The sequence below is a fragment of the Bison bison genome, unplaced genomic scaffold, assembly GCF_000754665.1.
Source record: "Bison bison bison isolate TAMUID 2011002044 unplaced genomic scaffold, Bison_UMD1.0 scf7180017864178, whole genome shotgun sequence".
NCBI lineage: Eukaryota > Metazoa > Chordata > Mammalia > Artiodactyla > Bovidae > Bison > Bison bison.
In genome coordinates this window covers 1590827-1616292 of record NW_011494750.1, presented here as the reverse complement: position 1 = coordinate 1616292, position 25466 = coordinate 1590827, and the positions used below count along the sequence as shown (strand labels likewise).

The 25466-nt window shown below is 41.0% G+C and overlaps 2 protein-coding genes across 10 annotated transcripts in view; one reads left to right on the top strand and one right to left on the bottom strand.

Annotated features, from left to right (window-relative positions):
• ATG13 (autophagy related 13) overlaps positions 1-9872 on the bottom strand; it is a 40781-nt gene extending 30909 nt beyond the window's left edge. For 6 of the 7 annotated variants that reach the window (XM_010842349.1, XM_010842352.1, XM_010842353.1 and 3 more), the window contains exons 1-2: positions 9785-9872; positions 9291-9403 (exon numbers count right to left, since the gene is read on the bottom strand). The gene's annotated coding sequence lies outside the window, so the exon portion shown is untranslated. The remainder of the gene's footprint in view (positions 1-9290; positions 9404-9784) is intronic. The other variant, XM_010842350.1, reaches the window with a different exon arrangement.
• Positions 9873-10428: 556 nt separating this feature from the next.
• On the top strand, positions 10429-19404 carry HARBI1 (harbinger transposase derived 1). 3 transcript variants are annotated; one of them, XM_010842348.1, is made up of 3 exons: positions 10429-10479; positions 11537-12349; positions 18505-19404. In XM_010842348.1, the coding sequence occupies exons 2-3, from the start codon at positions 11680-11682 to the stop codon at positions 18882-18884; spliced, it is 1050 nt and encodes a 349-aa protein (XP_010840650.1). In that variant the 5' UTR covers positions 10429-10479; positions 11537-11679; the 3' UTR covers positions 18885-19404. The 3 variants fall into 3 exon arrangements, with proteins under 3 accessions (XP_010840650.1, XP_010840648.1, XP_010840649.1); XM_010842346.1 differs by lacking the exon at positions 10429-10479 and adding an exon at positions 10488-10549; XM_010842347.1 differs by lacking the exon at positions 10429-10479 and adding an exon at positions 10545-10633.
• Positions 19405-25466: the final 6062 nt, after the last annotated feature.

Here is a 25466-nt window from a genome sequence, read left to right as displayed (position 1 = left end):
AGATCCAACCAGTCCATTCTAAAGGAGATCAGTCCTGGGTGTTCATTGGAAGGACTGATGCTAAAGCTGAAACTCCAGTACTTTGGCCACCTCACGCGAAGAGTTGAAATACTGGAAAAGACTCTAATGCTGGGAGGGATTGGGGGCAGGAGAAGGGGATGACAGAGGATGAGATGGCTGGATGGCATCACTGACTCGATGGATATGAGTTTGAGTGAACTCCAGGAGTTGGTGATGGACAGGGAGGCCTGGCGTGCTGCGATTCATGGGGTCGCAAAGACTTGGACATGACTGAGCGACTGAACTGAACTGAATAGGTGTGAAATGGTAACTCATTGTTATCTTAAAAGATATGTCTTTTGCAAATATTTTCTCCCATTCTGTAGCTTTTTCTTTTTAAAAAAGATTTATTTATTTATTTGAAGTTTTGACTGTCCTGGGTCTCAGTTTTTGCACATGGGCTTTTTCTAGTTGCAGTGAGCAGGGGCTACTCTTCATTTCGGTGTACAGGCTTCTCATTGTGATGGCTTCCCTCACTGCAGAGCACAAGCTCTGGGCACGAGGGCTTCAGTAGTTGTAGCATGTGGGCTCAGTAGTTGTGGCTCGTGGGCTCTAGAGAGCACGCTCAGTAGTCGTGGCTCAGGGGCTTAGCTGATTCGCGACATGTGGGATCTTCTCAGACCAGGGATCGAACCGGGTCCCCTGCATTGGCAGCTGGATTCTTAACCACTGGACCACCAGGGAAGCCCCTGTAGCTTATCTTCTAATTCTCTTAGACAACTTTAGCTTACTTTCTTTTTAAACAAATTTATATATTGAACCACTCTAATATTAAAGAGTTAAAGTTTCCTTGATTTAAGGATGAATGTTATTAAGCAAATTCCATTGTTTTGAGTAACATCTCCTGGCATATTATCAACACTGCTTTCACATTTCTTTAATGCGTATTTCTATTCACAATACTCTACAGAATAGTAACTTCAAAACTATTACAGAGATAACAGGATACTTTTGCCTTTAACTAAAAAAAGTTTTTTTTGCTGACAAACACTTAGCACAAACATTTTCAAGATTGATAAGTATTTAAATAACACTCTGTACCATCAAGTGTTTTTAAACTCATGCTTATCATGCAGTATGTAAGTATGGGGAACACCGAAATGAAAACTGACAATTTTACATTTACTTCTTCAAATAACAGTGCGCGAAAGAGCAGAGATAATCTTTTCTTGCCACAGTCATTATTATATAGGAAGAATTGTCGTATTTTCTCCAACACTGGTTTCAAAGGCAATTCTATAATAAATGGGGACAAAAAAATACTTCTTCCCTGTAAACTGCCAATTAGTAAATGTATAAGAAATAAAAATTATTAGAAAAATCACCCATTTTGCAACCATTGCAGGACTAACTGGTTCAAGCAAATCACCAGTGGATGATAAATTCATGACATGAAAATGTGTTTGTTGGCAAATGGTATATTAACAGTCTTCATGTGGATGATTATTAATTACAGAGTCATCAGTGAACACAATCTTAATAAATAAATAAATAAATCAGAGAAACATACCCACAACTGAAAAACTGACATTACATTCTCCTGATGTGATGTAGTGAGAACGACATGACACTTATGGAGCTTTTCTAGTCAATTGTATAACCCAAATCTAACCACAAGGAAGCAATCAGATGAGCTTATATTGCAAAACAGGAACTTTTACATAATAAGAGGCTCTTACTCTTCAAAAATTGTCAATCTTAACATGAGAAAAAGTCTCAAGAACTGTTATAGTATAAAGGCAATAGAAGAGCTATGACAACTAAACGCAATGCTTGATCCAGGACTTTTTTTAAACTTGCTATAATGGACAGTATGAAAACTATTTGGCAACATTTGAATACTGACTATACACTACTAAAGGCATTGCATCAATATTAAATTTCTTGAATTTGATACAATTACACTTTGGTCATATACTTATTCTAAAGAGATACAAGTAACCTTTCTCAAGAATCCAGGAAAAAAAAGAAATTGTGTATCACTCTGTTATATACTATGTTGCCACTGACAGAGAAAAGTAAAGCAGTGTGGCCAAGAGCGAACCCTATGTGAACCAAGCTGAAGAGTTATATTTTTACAATTTTTCTGTATTTCTTTCATTTAAAAAAAATTTTTAAATTCAGAAACAAAATTCATTCTCATCAAATGGGCTATAGTAGGGTAAAGATCTTAACTAATTTTCACCCGGCATAAAAGTTTTCTATCTCCTTGTAGACCTATTGCAAATATAATTTTTCAAACCTCTGAATGACTGCTCTAGCTGTACTTCTAAGATCCCATCACAGGATATCCTTGCCTTGAGAGTAAATAAGACATAGAGTTTAATGCACTGCACTATGACAGACATGAGCTTAAAATCTTTGAGGAGGAGGTCTGACAGCAATATGGACTGAACTGATGTTATCAGTCGCCCCCACCACCCACCACTACAAGCACATAAAAATGCAGATAAAATATGAAAATAAAAAAGGTCTTGATACACAGCTAAACTAGAAAGATTGAAAAATTCCAGGTTCCAGACAAAAGGTGAGTTAAAGCCATAAATATAAGGGAAAACTGATGACAGGGAGCTGAGGCCTGTGGGGAGCAAGCTCAGATTCTTGTAATGAACACATGAGAACAAGACTGCAGAGGGTGGGCATCATATCTCAAGCTTACAAGCAGGTAGAAACCTGCAGAAAACCCCAGAGTCAAGTGCTCCTCATCAGAGGCCAGAAGAACCCTAGAGAAGCAATAAGCAGGTTTGCCATCTATCAGGGCAAGGTTGGGAGGTGGGGAAGTCACCCTAAAACTTCAAAAGCATAACTCAGTAAGGTACAAAGATCTAAGATCCAAAATTTACATCCTGTGCATGAAGAGTAAGGAAACAAAAAGCCAATAAACTAACCTAAAAACTTGTTTAGAACCACCAAAACCCCTAGAAACAGGCAGAAGAAAGTTTGAAGCAGACTTGAGAGAAACTTTCACAGATTTGGATCATTGACAGCCAGGCCACTTACAACCCTTCCTTCCAACTTTTAGCTAGATGATTTCAGAATTTAAAAACTTACGGATTGCACATGGAAATAAAACACCAAGAACTCCAAAGAACAAGACAATGTAAGAGCCTATACCTCTGAGGCAGGAGAGTCGGCGCCCTAGGAGGAAATATGCTTACTTGTGAACTTGTTAAACATGCTGGTTTAGAATGCTGAGAAAGGCGGTGGGTCAACAGTTTTTAAAGATTCACTTTATATAGCTTTTCTTAACAGAGTTATAACTCACACACCATAAAATTCACTGTTTTATAGTTTACAGTTCAGTGTTTTTTAGTATATTCACAAGGATGTGCAACCATCCCCACATTTTTATCACACTGAAAAGAATCCCACGTCTGTTATCTGTCATTCCCCTTCTCATTCTCCTTGGCAACCACTAGTATACTTTATGCCTATGGACTTACTTATTCTGGAATTTTCTCATAAAGGAAATGTGACTTGCTTCCTTCACTGAGCATATTTTCCAGGTTCACTCTATATTGGAGCATATGTCAGTACATCATTCCTTTTTATGGCTGAATAATATTCCACTGAATAGACAGATTACATTGTGTTAACTGAATCATCAAGTGATGGACATTTAAGTTGCCTCCTCTTTTTGGCTACTGTGAACAATACAGCTAAGAACACTCATGGGCAAGTTTTTGTATTAACATATGATTCTCTTGTATTTCCTTATTACTCTTTTCCCTTTTAACCCATAATAAATAACCCAGATAAAAAGGCTGTTGCTGTATTTGTTAACTTTTTTTTTTAATTTCCAAAAACAATGGATAGTAGTTCTTCTCTCAGAAAACCAATGTAGCTGTAATTTGCATGTCTTCAAGCTAATTTTTTTAAGTTTTATTATGAAAATTTTTTCACTAAAGTAAGCTTTTTAATTGAAAATACACACCCAGAGAAGTGTACATATCATTAGATTGCAACCTGGTAAGTTTTCACAAGCCAATCCCACCAGCGCAACTGGCACACAGATAAGGCACAGCCAACATCAGCACCCAAGACTCCCCGAGTGTCTTCTTTTAGCCATTTACCTCCCAACAGAAGCCACTGTTCTTATTCAGTCACCACAGATTGGCTTTACCTGTTTTAAAATTTCATATAAATGGTTGTGTCTGATTTATTTCATTTACTATTAATATTATATTTGTGAGCATCATTGATCATAGTTGCACACAGCTGTAGTTCACTTGTATGTGGAAAATTTTAAACATCATTCAGCTTCAACAGTGTCGAATAAGGTGGGCCCTTAGCCTCTGACAAAAGCAAAGGTACTTTCTTGCTGAAAGAAAATTATGTTATCCTAGCCCACAAATTATCTCTATAATTTTTCATATACAATTTCTGGCATATGTTAAAGTAAATTAGGCACTCACAGAGACAAACACGAATGACCAAAATCCAAAAGACATCAGAAACATTAACAGTTATCAACACAGACCTCAAAATTACTATGCAATATGTTCAATTAAATGAAGGACAAAATGGAGAATTTGGACAGAGAACAAAAATCTATAAAAAGAACCAAACAGAAATTCTAGAACTAAAAAATAAAACGCTAATTTAAGAACTCAATGGTTGAGTCTAACAGCAGATCAGATCAGCAGAAGACAGAAATATTGAAAGGAAATATAGACTGAAAGAAAATATCCAAAACAAAGCATAGAGAGACAAAAGGATGGGAGATATGGAAAAGTGTATGAGAGATAAGGACTGCCCACAAACTGGGGATACTTCTGAGTGTGAAAGGGTACTACTTAAGGTGTTTAGTTATATCATGACAGTAGGTACAAAATGATACATGAGGTTATCTGAGATACTGAGGACACAGGGAAAGGTCTAACATATGTGTGACTGGAATCCCAGATGGGAGAGGAAAAAGAAAGAGGGAGAAGCAAATTAGGAACTATACAGCTGAGAATTTTCACGTAAAGAGGTAAAGCAAAATAAATTAGGTAAGTACAATCAGTCCAGATTAGTAGGGAGACATAAAAGTGGGCAAAAGAGACTAACAGTGTATCAGGAGGGAGTCAATGGAAATTCTTCTAAGGTAACAATTTAAGGATGTTAATCAGACTACAGAGAAGGGGAGATGAAGACCATCTAGGAAGACATTCAGTAAATCCAGATGAGAGTGGTGATAACACTGGATTAAGGTGAGGCAGTCAATAAAGAAGCGAAAGTGAACTCGCTCAGTCGTGCCCGACTCTTTGTGACCCTGTGGACTGTAGCCCGCCAGGCTCCTCTGTCCATGGGATTCTCCAGGCAAGAATACTGGAGCGGGTTGCCATTTCCCTCTCCAAAAGGAAGAGGCAAATAATTTCAAAGCAAAAGCTGAATAATTTGGCAAGACAACATACAAAAATGATCCCAGATAATAGCTCTAGCCCTTAAAACTGGGAAAAGTTAACATTGATCACTGAAAAAATAATTTCTATGTTTTCTAATTTTTAACATAGAGTTTTGTTTATATTTTATTAAAAAAAAATTTTTAGGTCACGCAGTGTGGCATGAGGGTTCTCAGTTCAAGGGACACCATAAATTGATCATGTTCTTGACCATCTAAAAATTTTTCTTTCCAAGCAAACTAGAAACATAATAAAAAGTTAACTATGTATACAATAGAAATCTTTTTATAATAAATATTGAAATAAAAACAGTTACAAATGATCGAGAAATTAACAAAATGAAGAATATTTGACAACAAATGAGACAAAGAAGTCAGAAGAAAATTTACAGCCTTAAATGCATTTATAACTAAAAAAACAAAAGCCTCAAATAAGTATCCAATTTAAGAAACCAGAGTAAAATAAACCAACAGAAAATGGGAGGTGGGAATAAAGATAAAAGCTGTGTCTGATTAATTATGAACAATTTAAAAACTAGTCCAAAGAATAAATAAGGCCAATATCTGATTTCTTGAAAAATCCAACAGATATAGATTAAAGGGTAAAAACCCCCTTAAGCTTATACTTAAAACAAGACTTCTAAACCTCTGCAAGTATTTCTCAATATAATATCTTCCAATGACCTGATAGCTGTGGGCAACACAGAAGGAAGGTGAGGCTGGGTACAAAGCTTAAGCCTGAGGGTATAATACGATTTTTAACTTTCTTTCTTTTACATTTGTATGAATCAAAAGTCGAATGTGAAAGCAGTATCTTCCAAATCAAGAATCCTGGGTTATCACTTCTATAAATTCCTTTTTAAAATTTACATAATATTTTAAAATTTTATTTATAATTGGAGGATAATTTATTTTTAATTGGAGGATAATTGCTTTACAATGTTGTGTTGGTTTCTGCCATAAAACAACATGAATCAGCCATAGGTATACAGATGGCCCCTCCCTTTTGAACCTCCCCCTCCCACCTCCCACCGCATCCCACCCCTCTAGGTTGTCACAGAGCACCAGGCTAAGCTCTCTGTGTTATACAGCAACTTTCCATCATCTATCTATTTTGCACATGGTAATGTATATATTTCAACACTACTCTCTCAGTTCATCCGGGGCCTCCCCTCGCTGTATTCGTAAGTTTGTTCTCGATGTCTGAGCCTCTCTTTCTGCCCTGTAAACAGGTTCATCAGTACCATTTTTCTACATTCCATATATATACATTAATACATGATATTTGTTTTTCTGACTTATTTCACTCTGTATAACAGGCTCCAGGTCCATTCACCTCACTAGAACTAACTCAGATTGATTCCTTTTTATGGCTGAGTAATATTGCATTGAATATATGTACCATAACTAGTTGATCCATTCATCTGTCGGTTGACATCTAGGTTGCTTATAAATTCTTTATTTACCTTTACTTTTACTAAGAAACTATTGACAGATTAACTATTCCATGTTAATTTAGTTGTTTTTCTATGTAATAGTGATTCACGATCTTATCCTTTCTCTTATTTACTAATTTTTTTTGGCTGTGTCAGGCCATGCAGGATCTTAGTTTCCTGACCAGCAATGAAACCCATGCCCCCTGCAGTAGAAGCTCAGTCTTAACCACTGGACCACCGGGGAAGGTCCTTCTTATCCTCTTATCCCATCACTTGTAACCAAGGGCATATGGGGGACACGACCAGGGCAAATCTAAATTTCTGGTGCCACTTACTCTGGCACTTCAGGGATTTCACGAGTAAACTGGGCCACATTTACTCTACAGTTAAAAACAATTTAAAACTAATTTTAAAACCTAAATTTTTAAGTTTCTTTCTTTTTTTTCATCTGTCTGCTGCGTGGCATGAGGGATCTTAGTTCCCCAACTAGGGACAGAACCCATGGCTCCTGCAGGGCAAGTTCAGAGTCCTAACCACTGGACCGCTAGAGAATTTCCAAGAAAACTTTCTCTATTCCCCTTGGTCATAGTGGACTAGCTAGCCTTCTTTGTATTCTCCCTGGCTACACTGCCTTTATACCATCAGTGACTACTTGCTGTTTTTATTGTTGTCTATGATTTAACAAAGAGGAGGCAAAGATCAAAACCCCATGAACTCTCTCCTCTATTAAATCCATGCAAGAAAAGATGGTGCCCTATGGAAATTCACCTTATTTAACTCATCACCGAAAACTGGAAATTACTTCTAAATCATCCACACTTAAAGTTTAGGTAAGCTTTGTCCAAGAATAAACTTTTAGTATACATATTTTAAGACTCTCAAGTCAATAAACAAGTCAAGAGAGTCTTAAACAATATGGTAATTCAAATATTACCTGAATAGCTTGTATTTCTTATTAGTGAGTTTCTGTACCTTTTTTCATTAAAAAAGAAAAACACTGAAGTTGAATAATAAAGGGTCATAACAGTGAAGAATTTTTTAGGTGTACTCTTCATTCTCTGGGATCTAAGCAGTGCTCCAACCATAGTGTTATGATGTCATTTTCATCTCTTCTATAATAAAGTAAAAAGTGTTTAAAAAGTAAAATAAATATTTAAAAATAAAGTTTTAGGGATTTCCAGGTATTACTAAGATTAAATAAATTCCCTCCAGATGAAAATTCCGAAATAAGTAACTTCCACTACAGCTGGAACAAAACGTAACTGCAGAACAACTGTAATGAACCTTATCAAGTGAGAGCAATAAGTTCTATAGTGGTTGCATTTTCTGATTAGTCAAAATTATCTTTGAAAACTCACTCATGTATAATCAGGTCTTTGGAAGTTCAATATTAATGTCTTAGGCTTCTTTTTGCATTTAGACTATTGACACCTTGTTCTGGGTCATGGAGGTCATAAGCTAAGGCAGTTGAGTAGATGCAAGCAGGTAAGACAATGGGAAAAAAGAGATTATTGCCCTCTACCTCCATACAGTACAGCCCCAGGATGTGTATATAGTAAGACTGAATTGTGTCCAGCTGATTCCTAGGCCTTAAATAAAAAAAATATAATTTGGATTATTTAATAGCTGCAGACCTGTAGTTTTTGCAGATCTTAATAACAACCCAAGGAAAAAAATACAAACATACAACAGGAACTGTTAGGTGTAAGTACAGTAATTGCAACTTTCATGAAATATAAATCTCAAAAGTTGCCATAGCAGTCTTAACTTTAGACCCAAAGGCGTACAATTTGAAAACAGCAAGAGAATTAACTACACACATTCTACTATACAGATGAGTATATATGACACTTGCTTTAGCACTTATTCATCATCCACTAGGTATTAAAAATACTAACTCAGGATTCCATTCCGCAAGCATTTAACAAGACTTCTGCTCAGCTGAACAATGGAGTTTAAAGAAACAAAGAAAAACTTATAATTTAGTTGGAGCCACAATATTTACCTATTTTTTGAAAAGGACTAACATAAAACAATGCACAACAACCTGGAGTTAATTTAGTGTAAAGAAAGGATCTGTTGCTTATTATATTATTGCACATCTCCCACTGACGTGTTCAATAAATTCTACCACCTTAGAAGATGACTTTTAAACGTATTAAACTAATTATAATGAAAAAATAGGTACTTTTGTTCTTCACATATTCGTTCATTCCTATCCCCCCCCCCATCCCACCGCCCCACCTTACACCCCTTTCTCTCTGGCTGTGGGATGGCCAGAAGAGGAAGAAATACTAAAAGTGAAACGCTGCATGAATTGATCAGGAAAACTTGGTAAGTAACTGACTGGGAAAGTGAAAACTGAGATAAGTTAGTGATGAATCCCAAGAAGGTGCTTGGCCACTTACCCAGAAATTTATTTAATGAGAATGGATCGCAGGTTTCCACAGGTCGTTCCACTGCCAGTAAGAGAGTCGTGAACCTTGGGTCCCTTTTTTCACTAGTCAACAGTCTCCCTCACCTACACGCGGAGTACATATTTAGCACTCAACAAATCTTGATTGACTGAAAATCTATCTTTTTCATACTGGTACCCAACCACAGAGGTATGGTCCCACAAATTCCCTCCAGAAAAGCCTTACGATTTAACCCAAAGAACTGAGAAAGTAGTCAGAAGCTCTGGGGATCTTGGTAAGGACTGGGAATGATCAAGGGCCAATGGGGCCTACACTGACCCGACTTCCCAAAGAAAGCTCAGGGGACTGACCTACAGCTAGCAGGCTTCGGCTTCGCCAGGAGGTACGCGACAGGCCGCAGATCCATAGCCTCCCACCCGGGGGCGCTGAGAGACCCGGGGGCGCTGGGAGACCCGGGGGCGGGGGGTATTCCCTCAAGTTAGTACCTGTGAAGCTGCGACACAGAGAGTGGCTCGGGGCTCTCATTACGGAGGCCGGGGCCTGGGGCCGGCCAGCTGCGCCTCCTGCCTGAGGGCTCTGCGCTCCGGAGCTGCAGTGACAGCACGGGTCGCAGATAATACCTCACACCTCGGAAGCCTCGTGGCTCGCAGGCCCCGGGAGTTTCGTTCCCAAGACTTCGCGAGTCGTCGCACTCACGTCTACAAGGCGCTCTTCAAGGCTTCCCTCACAGCTCAAGCGATCACTCCTGCCTTAAGCCCAGCCACTGGTCGCTTCCCGGCGCCGCCATCGCTAGTGTTTGTTTTCATCCGCTTCGGTGACGGCCGGGGGAGGAAGAGGGCTACGGGGGAAGTACAGCTACCTAACATCAGTCGCACTTTCTCTACAAAGTGGATGCCCTACTTAATCTTCTTCCTCTTTGATGTGTCCGTAAAAACTGGTTTCCTTACCAAAGTCTGAGTCCCCAATCTCTTCAAGGGTCTCAGAAAAGAAAGGGGTAAACCCAGCGGCGGGGGGAAGACGGGGGTTGGAAGAGCGCGAAAGTTTGGGCCGTGTGTGGAATGTGCGCTGACGAATCGCAGATCGCGGCGGCGGCCGCAGAGAGGACGCGGCTCGGGGCGGGCGCTGACGCGGAGGGGCGGGGCCTGCACTGAGCGCCGTGGCGGCTAGTCTTCGGCCGCAGGTTCCGGAGGCGGGCCGGGCTCGGTGGGGTGGGTGGGGAGTGTGACGGGTAACCTGGCAGCCGCGGAGAGGTGGGTGAGCGGCCTCGGCTGACTTGGGCCGGGACCATCACACTTCCGTATCCACTTCTAAGTCAGCTTTTCAAAGCCTTTGAGGTGGAGTCGCCTGTCAGCCCCTAGCTCTCCCAGCCTCCTCTTCTGCGCCTTCCTTCCCACCTGCCTGGTCTTCTCTGCTTCCTAGCCCTCAGCCTCACGATTTGGGTTTCTTGGGGTGAGGGGAAAGCCTTCTGTTAAAAGCACGTAATCTCCCTCGACCAGCCTGGGTCGTGGGCGGGTTTTTTTTTTTTTTTTTGCCCCTTCCTGTTAGACGGGTTTGAACACCACCACCCCCCACCCCCGCCCGCCCCGCGTCTCCTTTACCCCTTACTTATCCTGTGGAGTCAGAAGGGTTTGGGTCATGAATCCCGCCGTGACTAATCTCTGTCCTGAGTACTTATGACGTCTGTCAGCGGCTTCGTGGCCTGTCTACTTAGGAGCAGACCTCTTACTTTGTGAATAATTATGCCATCACCTCCATTAACCTTTTGCTCTTCCCAATTCAAGTTGTGGTGGTTTAGTTGCTAAGTCGTGTCCGACTCTTGCGACCCCATGGACTGTAGCCTGCCAGGCTTCTCTGTCCATAGGATTCTCCAGGCAAGAATACTGGAATGGGTTGCCAGTTCCTTCTCCGGAGAATCTTCCCAACCCAGGAATTTAACCTGGGTCTCCTGCGTTGCAGGCAGATTCTTTACCAACTGAGCTAGGAGGAAAGCAGTTCAAGTACCAGGCAGGCACTAAATGAGCCACCAATACTCGACTCCCATTCTCCAAGCCAAAGCAAGCCCGTCCTGTGGTCATGAGTTAGTGGAGAAAAACCCAGAGTTACAGTTATAGCACCTTTTGCTTGAACAAAATGGAAATTTGAGAAAAGAATCTGTTGTGGTCTTTGAATCGCTTTAAAGTCTTTGGTGGGTTTCTAATGTCTTTCTTGTTTTGTTTTGTTTTGTTTAACCTTTACAGAGAGAAGATTATAAATACCACAGCCACTTAAATGACGGTTAGCCGTTGAATTCTGACACTTAAATACTTTCTTTCATCAGCATCTTCACTGGAAAGAGTTCAGGAAAAATAACGGAGGGAAAGAAACAACATTTACATGTACCATGGCTATACCAATAACAGTACTTGACTGTGATCTCTTGCTATATGGCCGAGGTCACCGGACATTGGACCGCTTTAAGCTGGATGATGTGACGGATGAATACTTGATGTCCATGTATGGGTTTCCACGACAGTTCATTTATTACTTGGTGGAGCTCTTGGGGGCGAGCCTTTCTAGACCTACTCAGAGATCCAGGGCTATTAGCCCAGAGACACAGATCCTTGCAGCACTGGGCTTCTATACCTCAGGTTCCTTCCAGACTCGGATGGGAGACGCTATTGGAATCAGTCAGGCATCTATGAGTCGATGTGTTGCCAACGTCACTGAGGCGCTTGTGGAAAGAGCTTCACAGTTCATCCACTTTCCAGCTGATGAAGCCTCTGTGCAGGCTCTGAAGGATGAATTCTATGGGTTGGCAGGGATACCAGGAGTCATAGGGGTAGTTGACTGTATGCATGTAGCAATCAAGGCACCAAATGCTGAAGACCTTTCCTATGTGAACCGTAAAGGTCTTCATTCTTTAAATTGCCTGATGGTGTGTGACATCAGAGGGGCACTGATGACTGTGGAGACAAGCTGGCCAGGGAGCCTCCAAGACTGTGTTGTGCTACAGCAGTCTTCTCTCAGCAGTCAGTTTGAAGCTGGGATGCACAAAGAGAGCTGGCTTCTTGGTAAGTCTGAGGTATAAATGCTTCATTCTGTAGATAGTGAAAAAATACCTGGGACAGTAGAATGAAATATGGAGGTCTATAGACCTGAGTCTCAGTCCTGTTCTCTTTTCAACATGACCTCGGTTGAGAACTCTCTGAGCCCTAATTTTTTTAAATCAACATTTAGAAGACACTTATTAACAATAAAAAATATTTATCTATTTATTTGGCTGTGTGGGGTCTTAGTTGGGGCACACAGGCTCTTCCTTGCAGTGTGAGGGCTTCTCTAGGTTCAGGGCCTTCTCTGGAGTTGCTGCACGTGGGCTTAGTTGCCCCTCGGCACGTGAGATCTTGGTTTCTGGACCAGGGATCGAGCCTGAGTTCCCAGCATTGGAAGGTGTATTCTTAACCACTGGACCACCAGGGAAGTCCCAGAAGACACTAACATTTAAAAACATATGATTTGACTCAGTTCTTCTAAGAATTTATCTTGGAGGTACATATTCAGAAATATGTAAAACAAAATTACACACAGGAACTTGCATAACAACAGTATTTTGTAGTCCCAAACAACAGTAGCAACAACAAAAATTCCCCTTAAATAAAGCCAAAGTACTTATCAGTGCAGATCTGGTTAAATATAGTACCTTCATACGATTGAGCCTTAACTTTTTAGAATTTATTTGGCTGCGCCAGTCTTAGTTGTAGTACATGGAATCTTTGTTGAGGCGTGTGGGATCTAGTTGCCTGACCAGGGATCGAACCTGGGTCCCGTGCATTGGGAGCATGGAGTCTTAACCCCTGGACCACCAGGGAAGTCCCAGAGCCTTCATTTTTATCGTCTGTAAAATAGTGAAAGTAATGCTAAGGGCAGTAATATCTGTTGTTAGGATTAGGGAATATATACGCAAGTTCACTCTGAAGTATTGTGCACATGTATTCTTTTTGCCATCGGTGACTGTCTCCATGACGTCTATATGAAAATGACAGTAGACAGTGCATTTATACAGTTCTTATGGAAACTCGCTTCATAGACCTGCCTGCCCAAGTGCCCTTGGAAAGCCAGGCTTAATAATCTGAGTAGAACAAGAACCCATTCGGTACGAAGCAGTGCAAACCAATGTGACTGTAGAGCTGAGAGGAATACAGTTAGTTAGCAGTGATGAAACCCTCAAGCCTGGCAGCTTTCTTTTTGTTTTATTTTTAAAGCACTGCTCTTTTTGTGAGCAACAGGACAGGGGTTATCTTGTATACAACATATGTGAGAGATGAAGGAGCACATTAAGCATCAGAAGACCTTTCAAAACCATGAATCTTAACCTGGTTTATTAAGGCCAGTCTGCACTGCACATGCTTGTTATGCAGTGTTTCACATGTAATAGATGCCCAGGAATTTTTTTTTCTTTAATGTGCTTACTGACAGTTAAAGAAAAACCTTCCCTGGGACTTTGCCAGAAGTCCAGTGGTTAAAATTCTGTGCTTCCAATGCGTGGGATTCAGGTTTGATTCCTGGTCGAAGAAATAAGATCCCACATGCCTGACAAGGTGGTCAAAAAAAAGAAAAAGAACCCTTCCCCCCTTCCAGGTGAAAAGAGACCGCTGTCACACTGGCTGGTTTGGCACTGCCAGGGCACCACGGGCAACAGCTTGGAGATGAACTGATTCTCTTCAGTTGTCGCTTCTACACTGTTGCCAGTACATCGCCTTCTCATTGCCTTACTGGATGTTTGTGTTAATCCCGCCTTTTGCCTAGTCTGAATTTGTAAATTCTGTTTTCAATCAACTCATACCAAGAAGAGAGGGAAAGACTGCAAATGTCTCATCCAGCTTCTTCTTCCACAGCTGGGGAAGTACTTGGGTTCCAAGCTGATTTCTTGTGACATCACCTGGGTACCCTAACTCTAACGCCAGCTAGAAATGACTGAGCACGTTAGTCAAGTTAGTCAGGCGATCTTGTAAGTACTTTGCCTTGGATTATCTCACTTAATCCTTATAAAAACTTGTAAGGAGTTATATGCTAATGTCAGCATTTTCACAGAAGAGGAAATTAAGGCACAGAACATCTGTGCCATTTGTGTTTATTTTTTTTAGAATGAATCATATGAGGAGTTACTCTATTTGGCAAATGGTCTTTTTGCTAGGACTTCAAGGTCATGTACCAATCACTGATTTTCTTTTCCTTCACAATTGGGGACCCCAGTTTCAGTTGGAATTATGGCTTTAAAGTAGTTTTTCAGTTGTTTACAGGACATAGTTGAAAATACGTAAAAATTTGGACAAATTTTTATGTATTTTTCTGATTGCCCTCTTGACAGAAAGAGTGCAAGTGGGAGAGACGGAAACATTTCAACCACACTTAACAGATGTTTATTAAGGCCAGTTTTGGTACCCGGCCACATGCTAGACACTAATGATGCCAGGGAAGTATACCCACAGAAGTTGATGCTATGGAAATTAATTCCTTTAGTATCCTCAGTTCTAGCACAGATCCTTTGAAAAGCCTCCATGAGCTGTAACAGGCAAACTAGTTTGAAAACATGTGAACTAGTGTAGTGTTTCATAATTTTTACAGATCAAAAAGAGTTATCTGGGGAATTTTTAAAATGTATGTACTTATTTTTGGCTGCGTCAAGTCTTAGTTGAGGCACTGGGCACATGGGCTCTTCTCTAGTGGTGGAGCATGGGCTCCAGAGTACAGGCTGCGTTGTGACAGTGTACAGGCGGCCCCTCAGCATGTGGGGTCTCAGTTCCCCGACCGAGGATCGAACCCTTATCCCCTGCATGGCAAGGTGAATTCTTAACCACTGGACCACCAGGGAAGTCCTCTATCTGGGAAATTTGTTTAAAATAAAGGGACCCACTTCAGACTTCAGAAATGAGATTCTTCAAGAAAAGAATCCCATCATCATTTTTATCAGGTGGCCCAAATTATTTGTAATGAATAGATGGTTGGAAAACACTGGTTTCACATATAGGGAAAACTGGTAGGATTCCGAGGAATGACAAGATGTTGAAAAAAAAGAGAGATAAGATGACTGATTGTATCTTAAGTACACCATCAGATTTGTAGAGCGGTTCTAGATTTGCTAAACCTAGAACTAGCTGTGATTCCCCCTTGGGTTTTGTTTGTTTGTTGAGCATATTTTCACCTTGGGTGTCATGCCTTCATGTCATTCTTGTCTGCCCCTTCAGAGGGCATCAGCTAATCCTTCTTCTCTAAATGTACCTGCTCCTACACACAGTTCAGCCCGAGTTATTCCTTCAGCTCTTGACCTAGTCCTGTTAAGCAGCTTCGGGTAAGCTCTGCCAGAATGTCTCTTGGATGACTGATCATATAAGCAATTATAATCTGTTTAGCAATTCTGATCCTAATCCCCTCCTGAGTGTCTGTCTTTCTGGATTATAACCAGTTAATGGTGATGGGGCGTTTTATAAAAGGTCACCACTAACTAGCTGATCTTGTATGTTTACCCAATTAAAGCTCATATTGTTTCTTAGAGTGACATTTAACAAATATTTAGCATGTCTGTGTTTTCACATTCATCTTTTTATTTATTTATTTGTTGTCCACGAGGCATGTGGGATCGTAGTGCCCTGACCAGGGATCAAACCCACATTCCCCCAGCCTTGGAAACACAGAGTCCTAACCACTGGACTGCCAGGGAAGTCCCTCAACATCCATCTTAAATGTTTTTTAATTGTCTCTTGCAGCATTATACCATTGTTTTAGTGACTCTGCGTCTGACATTATTAGCATTAGTTGACTAGCTCCTTCCTCTTCCTGTGCCTGACAGATCATAGGATGGCCGACATATATTTTTATTTTCTCATTTATAAAATGAGTTCAATAATATCTGCCTGGCAGAGCTGGGATTGGAAAAGAGATAATACAATGCCTACTACATAGTAGGTATTCAGTGTCATAGATATTATTTTCATTATGACTTATAACATCAGTTGCTTATATACAGTATATATTAGGGACAAGTTCAATTAAAGAAGGTTGTACTTAGGAGGAAAAAAGTCAGCCAAATATACAATTTGAAGATATTTGATATCTCAGATACTTAAAGTTAATCCAGGGGCTTCCCTGGTGGCTCAGTGGTAAAGAATCCAGCTGCCAACGCAGGAAACATGGGTTTGATCCCTAATCCGGGGAAATTCCACATGCCACAGAGCAACTAAACCCGTGTGACACAACTATTGAGCCTCTGCTCTAGAGCCCGGAAACCACAACTACTGAAGCCCTCGTGCCTGGAGCCAGGGCTTCGCAACAAGAGAAGCCACTGCAACGAGAAGCTCATACGCCGCAACTAGAGAGTGGCCTCTGCTCACCACGTCTAGAGAAAGCCGGCGCACGGCAATGAGGACCCAGTGTGGCCGCAAATAAATTTTAAAAAATTAAAGTTAATCCAGTCTACCTAGAACTAATACAGTGTTATGTGTCAATATCTCAGTAATGTTTTTAGTTAAAAAACTGCATTTAAAGTTAACACAGTTCTTGGAAATGTAAGCTCCTAAAAGAAAGGAGTTCTATATATTTGGAACAGTGCCTAGCACTCTCTGAACAGTCCATAACTATTTACTGAAATTGATGGTGGGTGAGGAACACAACAAGTATGCAAGCTGGTATTCCTTAGGTCTATTTGTCTCAAATTTCTAAGGGTTTGTGCTTCTATCTGAGACATTTCACCTTCCAAATTTAGTGAATCAAGACAAGTAAACATTGTAGAAACATTGTGCTATTGTAATGGGACACTGCACACCGGTTTTGTTTGTAGTGCTTCCCAGGATCATTGGTGCAGAAGTCATTTAAAGGAGATGCCTTGTGTATATAATTTTAATTGACTTCTGATTTTACTTCCCTATCCCTGACTGTTATTATTTGCATCATTATATTTATGCTTTCCTTGTTAATGTGAAATTCTACCAGTTCCTCTGTTACAAAGGTGTGGTCCTAATGAGTGTGATTTCTAGGTTGGCAGAACATCTCTGCTGGCACTTTTATTCTCCTGAGCACTGGAAGAATGAATAATTATTGTCTATAAAATCCTCTGAAATCGCCTGGTAATGCCTTCATACCTGACATTTTAATGGTAAAGTTAGAGATTTTTTTCCTCATAAATGTTTTGAGGTCTTCTGGCAGAACTTCCTATTTCTCTCTTGCACTCTTGCTCTTTAGAGATTTTATTTTATTTTAAAATGTTTATTTATTTGGCCACTCTGGGTCTTAGTTGCAGCTGGGGGATCTTTAGTTGTGGCATACAAACTCTTAGTTGTGGCATGTGGGATCTAGTTCCCTGACCAAGGATTGAACCTGGGGCCCCTGCATTGGGAGTACAGACTCTTGGTCACTGGACCACCAGGGAAGTCCCTAGAGATTTTAAAGATTGGCTTGCTATGTGATAGTTTAAACTAACTTTTTATTTTAGAACAATATCTCTGAATTTAGAAAATCCTGGAATTGCCTAGAAGTCCAGTGGTTAGGACTCTGTGCTTCTGCTGCTGGGGGCCCAGGTTCAATCCCTGGTCAGGCAACTAGGATCTCATAAGCCACATATCACGGCGAAAAAAAAGAATATTCAAGAATTTCATTTGCTCCAGTGCTTTCACCTCCATCCCACATTCCATCAGACTTAGCTTTCTTTAGCCATGTCAGCTTTTTTTCCCTGTTGGTTTTAACCAAGGGTATTCCCAGCCAAGATGCCTGTCTTCCTGCTCCTGACATAGGCATGCCTTCTCTATACCACAGCATTTCTCTCTCTGTTTCCCTGCTCTGCTTTGGCTCCAGAAACAGTTACATATTCTTGTCCATTCTCTGTATATGCACCTGCTGCTAAGTCACTTCAGTCGTGTCTGACCCTGTGCGACCCTATAGACGGCAGCCCACCAGGCTCCCCCGTCCCTGAGATTCTCCAGGCAAGAACACTGGAGTGGGTGCCATTTCCTTCTCCAATGCATGAAAGTGAAAAGTGAAAGTGAAGTCACTCAGTCGTGTCCGACTCTTAGCGACCCCATGGACTGCAGCCTACCAGGCTCCTCCGTCCATGGGATTTTCCAGGCAAGAGTACTGGAGTGGGGTGCCACTGCCTTCTCCAGTATATGCACCTGGCTTTTCTTTTTTTGTTTGTAATCCAGTTATAAACATCTGTGATTTCTTTGGGCCTTCCCCACAGGTGACAGTTCCTTCTTTCTCCGCACCTGGCTCATGACCCCACTTCACATTCCTGAAACTCCAGCTGAATATCGCTATAACATGGCCCATTCTGCAACTCACAGTGTGATTGAGAAGACCTTCCGAACGCTCTGCTCCCGATTCCGCTGCCTGGATGGATCCAAGGGGGCACTGCAGTACTCCCCGGAGAAGTCCAGCCACATCATCCTGGCCTGCTGTGTCCTCCACAACATCTCCCTGGAGCACGGGATGGATGTGTGGTCCTCTCCAGTGACCGGCCCGGTGGAACAGCCCCCCGAGGAGGAATATGAGCACATGGAGTCCTTGGACCTGGAGGCTGATCGTATCCGTCAAGAGCTGATGCTCACTCACTTCAGCTAATGTGGAAGGTGGGGAGGAGCGAGGCTTTCCAGGAGCTGTGACAAACTTCCCCTCTCAGTACCCCCTCCACAGTCCCATCGCCTAGCATGACTGAGTGTGTGGACACTTGTCACAAACTGATATATAATCTGCGTGTTTTAGAAGGGTTGGGTCAACACCAGAATATCTTGATTCATTTGCAAATTTATTAACTAAACAGAAACCCCCAAGACCAACAGTTCCCTGCTATGCACTGAACACCAGGTTAGCACCATTCACTCAATTGAAAGTTCCTTGGTTGTAGACATTTATTTCATGCTTACAGAATCAAAGAGGAAAACAGCATCTAGCCAGACGAACGCTTTGTTTGTTGCAATTATCTAGAGATTTCAAAAGAAAGCAATATTTGTCCTGAATTATTTGGATGGTATTTTAGCTTTTCTAATTTCCTACCTATGAAGACATAATATGAGGCAAGTGTGAAGAGTGATTTTCAGCTGGGGAATGGGCTTCTGACATAAATAAACGGCTACTAATCTGAGCTTGCAGTGTGTGTTTTTAAGAAGATGTGAGGGACAGTCTGAAACCTCCATCTTAATCTGTCTGCAGTAATTGAGCTGACTTGGACCTAGCTCCCAAGGAGAACATGTGGACTCCAATCTCCTACTTCCAACCCTGAGTAGGTGCTAAAGGTTAAGTGGGTTTAGGAATTCAATCAGCTTAAAAAAGACAAGTCAAATATAGATAAAACAGAAAGCTTACACTTTTACAGAGGATCTAAAGACCCTGATGGAATAAAGTATTAAGAAAAAAAGAGCGGTAAAAGGGATATAATTCCTTGATTTGAAATTAATTTTGAAGTTAGATCTACTTGAATTATCTTGTGTGCAAAGTGATGGACAGAATTTCTCAGGAAATAAATAATCCCCCACCAAGTCTTATTCTAAAATTATACTGATATAAAAATAACCCGATTGGAATAATGAAAGTGTGAATTAGGTTCACACATTGGTGCCTTTGCTGGGACCAAAAAGAGACTTTCCTGAGGTTTGTTTTGTTCCTGGTTTCTCAGCCACTCACCATGTGATCACTCTGAATTGTCCTCTTGGATCTTTTCCTACCTGCCTCTGGCAGTGTTAATCTGGTGATTTTCAAAGTAAAGAAATGAACAGCTGATGACAGAAGAAATTTGGAAATAAATCGAGGGTGACTCAGCCTCAAGATTAAAAACAATTATGGATTATTATCTGCTGTTTATTTCTACTCCAAATGTTATTTCCCATCACCATCCTACTCTATAAAGAGTGGGTCCATTTGGCAGGAGTTGGAGCTTGACAAGTATAGTGATCATTGAGCTGGGAGTGGACAAGGAAGAGGAGACTGGAAACTTTAGTTCTATTCATTATGAAATAGAGGTGCCTGGTTATGTTTTGTTGTTTTTTTTTCCTTTGCGAAGTTTTAACTTGTGACCCAGGCTTGCTTTGTCTCCCTCCTAAGGCAATATTTTAACTCTGTCTTTCCAAGTTTCCTGAGATGGGTATTTTTCCCTATAAAGTTTTGGTTCCATTATGAATATTGCAAGGGGAAAGGCTTACTGCCATCTGTGCATGTTAAGTGGCAAGGTGGAGTGTAATCTTGAAAAGTGCCTAGCCTTTTAGCCTTCAAAAACTACATTAAAGGGAAATTGGGGGTTTTACAACTTAACTCATTAGTTGGTGACAGGAAGCCTCAATGGGAAGAACAGTCTAGGGGCGATTTCATTAGCGATTTCAAGTCTGTTACTTGCACACCAAAGGTAATTTCTGAGTGCTAAACAGACTAATGGAAAAGGCGATGGCACCCCACTCCAGTACTCTTGCCTGGAAAATCCCATGGACTGAGGAGCCTGGTAGACTACAGTCCATGGGGCCACAAAGAGTTGGACACGACTGAGCGACTTCGCTTTGACTTTTCACTTTCATGCATTGGAGAAGGAAATGGCAACCCACTCCAGTGTTCTTGCCTGGAGAATCCCAGGGACGGCGGAGCCTGGTGGGCTGCCATCTATGGGGTTGCACAGAGTAGGACATGACTGACGCAACTTAGCAGCAGTATCTTCATGGTATAGCTTTGGGAAAGAGTGAAGGATTTTGCCCATCTTATGTAAGCTTCATCTTCCCATAGATGATTCCATCTGGCCAGCCTGAGAGTCTTCCAGATTTGCCCTTAGCTGTTGCAAAACAGTGGAAGTCTCAGGTTATACTAAGGAAAAACTACAATATTGGGTCACCATTGGTTTCCCAGTTCCAAATGACACAAATGAGGGAACATAAACATATTCTTAGTTTAAAAGGAACTGAGCAGAGATGGAGCTCCTTTCCTGAACTATAAAGGATCTATAGCAAGTTCATCTAATTCAGGAACAAAGAAACAAGTCACAATCTTAATGGGATCAGATATGAAACAGTGTAAGAGATGAGAAGGAGTAAAATAGAGGCTAGATAGAGAATAGACATACTATCCCTACCTGAAATAAACTGAAAACTCAAGAACTAAGTGTCTGCTGATTTCCCTAGCAAATGGAGGGGAAGTTAAGAGGAAGTCAAAATAATAAGAAAGCAGGGGTTTTAACCACTGTGCATGCACATATCCTCGGGGCTCTTTTGCTCCCTAGATCCCACCTAGATTTTACAAAATTGTGAGTATAAGAGATCATGGACTCAGCATTAAGTAAGAATGGCAGTGCAGAAGGAAGAAAAAATATGAGTTGAAGGCTGGGGACACTCCAGGTATCTAACACATAAAATTCACAGGCTTTTTTTTTTTTTTAATGTGGCTACCATCTAAGATCCCACGTTGTGATAAACAAATAGGAGATATGAGATCCCCTGATATATGGTACAAGCAAACTAGACCTTGAAATCATAGGATGGTAAATTTCAAAGTCCTTTGGAAAGGAATCTTCATGTTTGCCCAGCAAAACATTCAGTTTCATACTGTTGAGACTATCTAGCCTTTACGTATACAGGTGTCTTTATAGAAGGACTGAGCTTGGTGCCATTCTAGAGTCTAAAAATGCTCATATGTTTCAATCCATTCACTAATTCCACTACTAGAAATTGATCCTATATAAATAATCCCAGAGAAGGAAAAGCCTGCTGCTGTTTTGTGAATGGTTAGTTGCTGTTCTGGAACTCTCCTGTTCCCTGGCAGCTCCTCCGTCGCTACACTGCTTCTACCTTTACTGTCCAGCTTGCAGTGTGTACATTCTCCCAAGGTGCCATGAGACCAGAGGACAAAAGAACAAAATAGGATTGCAACAGCAGAGCCTCTGACTGGCTCATCATTTTGACCCAGGAATCTAACCTGCGTCTCCTACTTGGCAGGCGGATTCTTTACCACTGAGCCACCTGGGAAGCCCCCTCTTCCTGGGCTTCCTAATAAGATGACTCGTGGTACTGCTGCAGAGTTATCTCACCCTAGCTTCAGACTTGATTCCTACCACCAAGTGTGTTAAATTTCTCAGAGCCCAGAGCAACATAAGGAACAGTCTCCTCCCCTTCTCTTGTGTCCCTTCCCTTCACCCTTTATCACAAGCAACTCCCCCAGGTCAATAAGTCCCAGTCCTCATTCCTGGTTTAGTCTTTCCAAACTTTTCCACACGATTGACAGCGGCTTTGATTATTCTTAGGGTGGCCAACTCTCCTGGTTTGCCCTCTGTTGTCTCAGTTTTAGCGCTGAAATTCCTGTGTCCTGGGAAACTGTTTAGTCCTTAGCAAACTGAGACAGTTGGTCACCCGACTTCAGGGGAAGCCTCCTCTTACTTTCAAGGGGGTGACTCCTCCAGAAGACTCCTACCAGGATACAATAATGAACAATCAACATAAAAATGAGTCGTTGAGTTTTTTAACACCAAGTTGAAGGTGTCTGTGTTATGTATCCCAGATGATCTGGCTTCTTTTTTCAGGTCTCCCTCCAGCATGAGAAGATTTCTGTAGGTTTGAGGGTTTCAGCCCTGGCTCTTTTGTTATCTTCTCTTCTGCCCCAATAGACTTGATAAGAATAAGTAATGGTTTATTGTCACACTTGAAACAGTTTCTCTAACGAAATTTTTCTGTAAAGATGCAAGTCTGCCTGCAGAATAAAAACCGTTTTCCATGGTTTCACAGAGCAGTGTAGCCTCAACTTCTCAAACATCTGCATTTTCAGATGTGGATTTTAGATTTATATTTGCATGGCCTTCAAGTGTTTTTCCCAAAATAAAAGTCTCCAGATTCGAAAAACCAAAAGCTTCCTATCGCCTTGAAATTAGTTTAGTTTTCCTCATTGAAATCAAGGTTTCAAAATAAAGTCATTGCATAGGTCAAGTTTGAGTGTGGGCTGTAGCTTTAGATACTTAAGCCCCACAAGGCTCTCCAAGAAAGAAGCTTCTCTAAAACATGTATTCTAGGAGTAGAAGCCCAGCCCTGAGATAACAGCAAAACAAGGTTAATTTGCCTGCTCCTCAACTTGCTCCAGGAACTTGGCAGAGACTGCTTATTGTTGTTAGTTGCTAAGTCGAGTACAACTCTTTTGCGACCCTATGGACTGTAACCCGCCAGGGTCCTCTGTCCATAGGATTTTCCAGGCAAGAATACTGGAGTGGGTTGCCATTTTCTTCTCCAGGGTCCTCTTGCCCATGACTTTTCACGGGTATATGGCTTCCCAGGGTAAAGACAAATTCCTAGTTAGGTGTGGCTACGTGACTCTATTTTGGCCACTGGAATGTAAGTGGAAATGTCCTGTGCTGTTTTCAAGATGTGGCCTTATGGCCAGGAGACATGCCTTTCCTCTTTGAGCTTCCTGCTGCTTGGAATGTAGACATGATAACTAGAGCTCGAGCAGCTGTCTTGGACCTAAGATGAAAACCACTTATTGAAGATGTCACAGCAACAAGATAGTAACCTGAGCCCTGATGCTGAGCGGCTGCACCTTCCTGGAGGCTGTGCATCTCTGGATTTCTTTTACATGACAGAGAAATAAACCTCTGCCTTATTTCTTTGCTCTTTTTGTTTATGTGTAGTAGGTCCTAATCATAAATAATAAGATTATAGCTGCCTGTTTGCAGGAGATGCAATTACAGGGAAAATATTTGGAAGTAACATACATATTCAAAATGGGGAGCATGGTCAGTAAATCTTCTCAACAGAATATTGTGCAATCGTTTAAAGTAACAACTATTAAAAGCTTTAATAGGGAAACGATACAAAGCAAAACAATAATGCTATTGTATTTCTGCTTAAATTGAACAAAAATTATGTAGAGGAATTCCCTGGCCCTCTACTGGTTAGGACTCCGGGCTTTCACCACCATGGCTTAGGTTCAATCCCAGATTGAGGAACTAAAATCCCTCAAGCCACATGGCGAGGTCAAAAGAATAAATAGAAAAAATTACTATAGGATATATCCAAGGACTTCATGGGAATATGAATAATTTGGAAGATGATCACATTCTTTTGTTTTAGGCCTTTATAAATGTTGCTATAATAGTTACTCATTTGAAAAGTCCTCTAAAACAATGATAGACAATAAAGCGTTTTGTCCTCATATTTTGGATGCTGGTCTTATCATGCATTATATATGTATATGAATTGCCCCTTAAATAGTTTCATGCGTTTAAAGGATTTTTTAAAAATTACAGAAAATTGTAAATAATTGTAAATAAAACTAATGCTGTAAGTATGTGGGCTTTCACTTTGACTGGATTATATACTCTTTAATAAGGGCTGGGACTGTCTTTTCTTTTTAAACCTAAGGAGGGTAAGATAAACTATTATTGCTCACAGTTGGTAAACCATACTGTGGTGATCTACATGATTTATTAAATTATGCTTGGAATGAACATATTACCATATTTGTGCTGACCATGTTAGTCTGTCTACTAAGAGAGTTCAAAAACAGGCCATAGTTGTGCCGATAACACTTTGTTGAGTTTAGAACCCAAAGAGTCTATTGGTTATTATGTATTATTAAGAAGCACAGCTGTGGTTGTAGGCCTTTGGAATAAAATTAAAGCAGTATGTCTATTATATTTCCTGCTGTAAGATCAGACTGCACAACCCTGAACGTTCCCAGCTTTTCTCTGCTATGCTTATGGGAGCTAATTGGAGCTTAAATAGAGATTATTTGTTCCTCAGCCTGGATTCTCTCCGTGCCTCTGCTATATCTTTATCTATCTAATCTATCTTTTTTAAAATTCACCTCACTGAGCCAATAAGGTCAAATTGGCTCAGGTGGGATAAATACTGTTGAGAGTCCATAAGGTAGTCGCTGAATCACAGTTAAGTAACAAAGTGTTATTATACTAAGACTTGCCCTTCAACATTCTCAAGAGAAATTCCGGTTCTCTAAACAATTTAGACAGCACGCACTCGACACAGAAAATGGCAGAAGCCCGTCTACTCTGACTCCACGGCTTATGATCTGGGTTCGTTTATTTATGCCTTGGACAGGAGCCGGACCTGGAGTTGGAGCGAAGCTGTTTCTCGACGCTCAACTGCGGTTCCCTGAACGATTGCTTGGGCGCTCCTCCTTTGAGGTCTGGGGCGTTCGTCTATTCGGTGATCTCCTGCGCCGTCTTCTCGC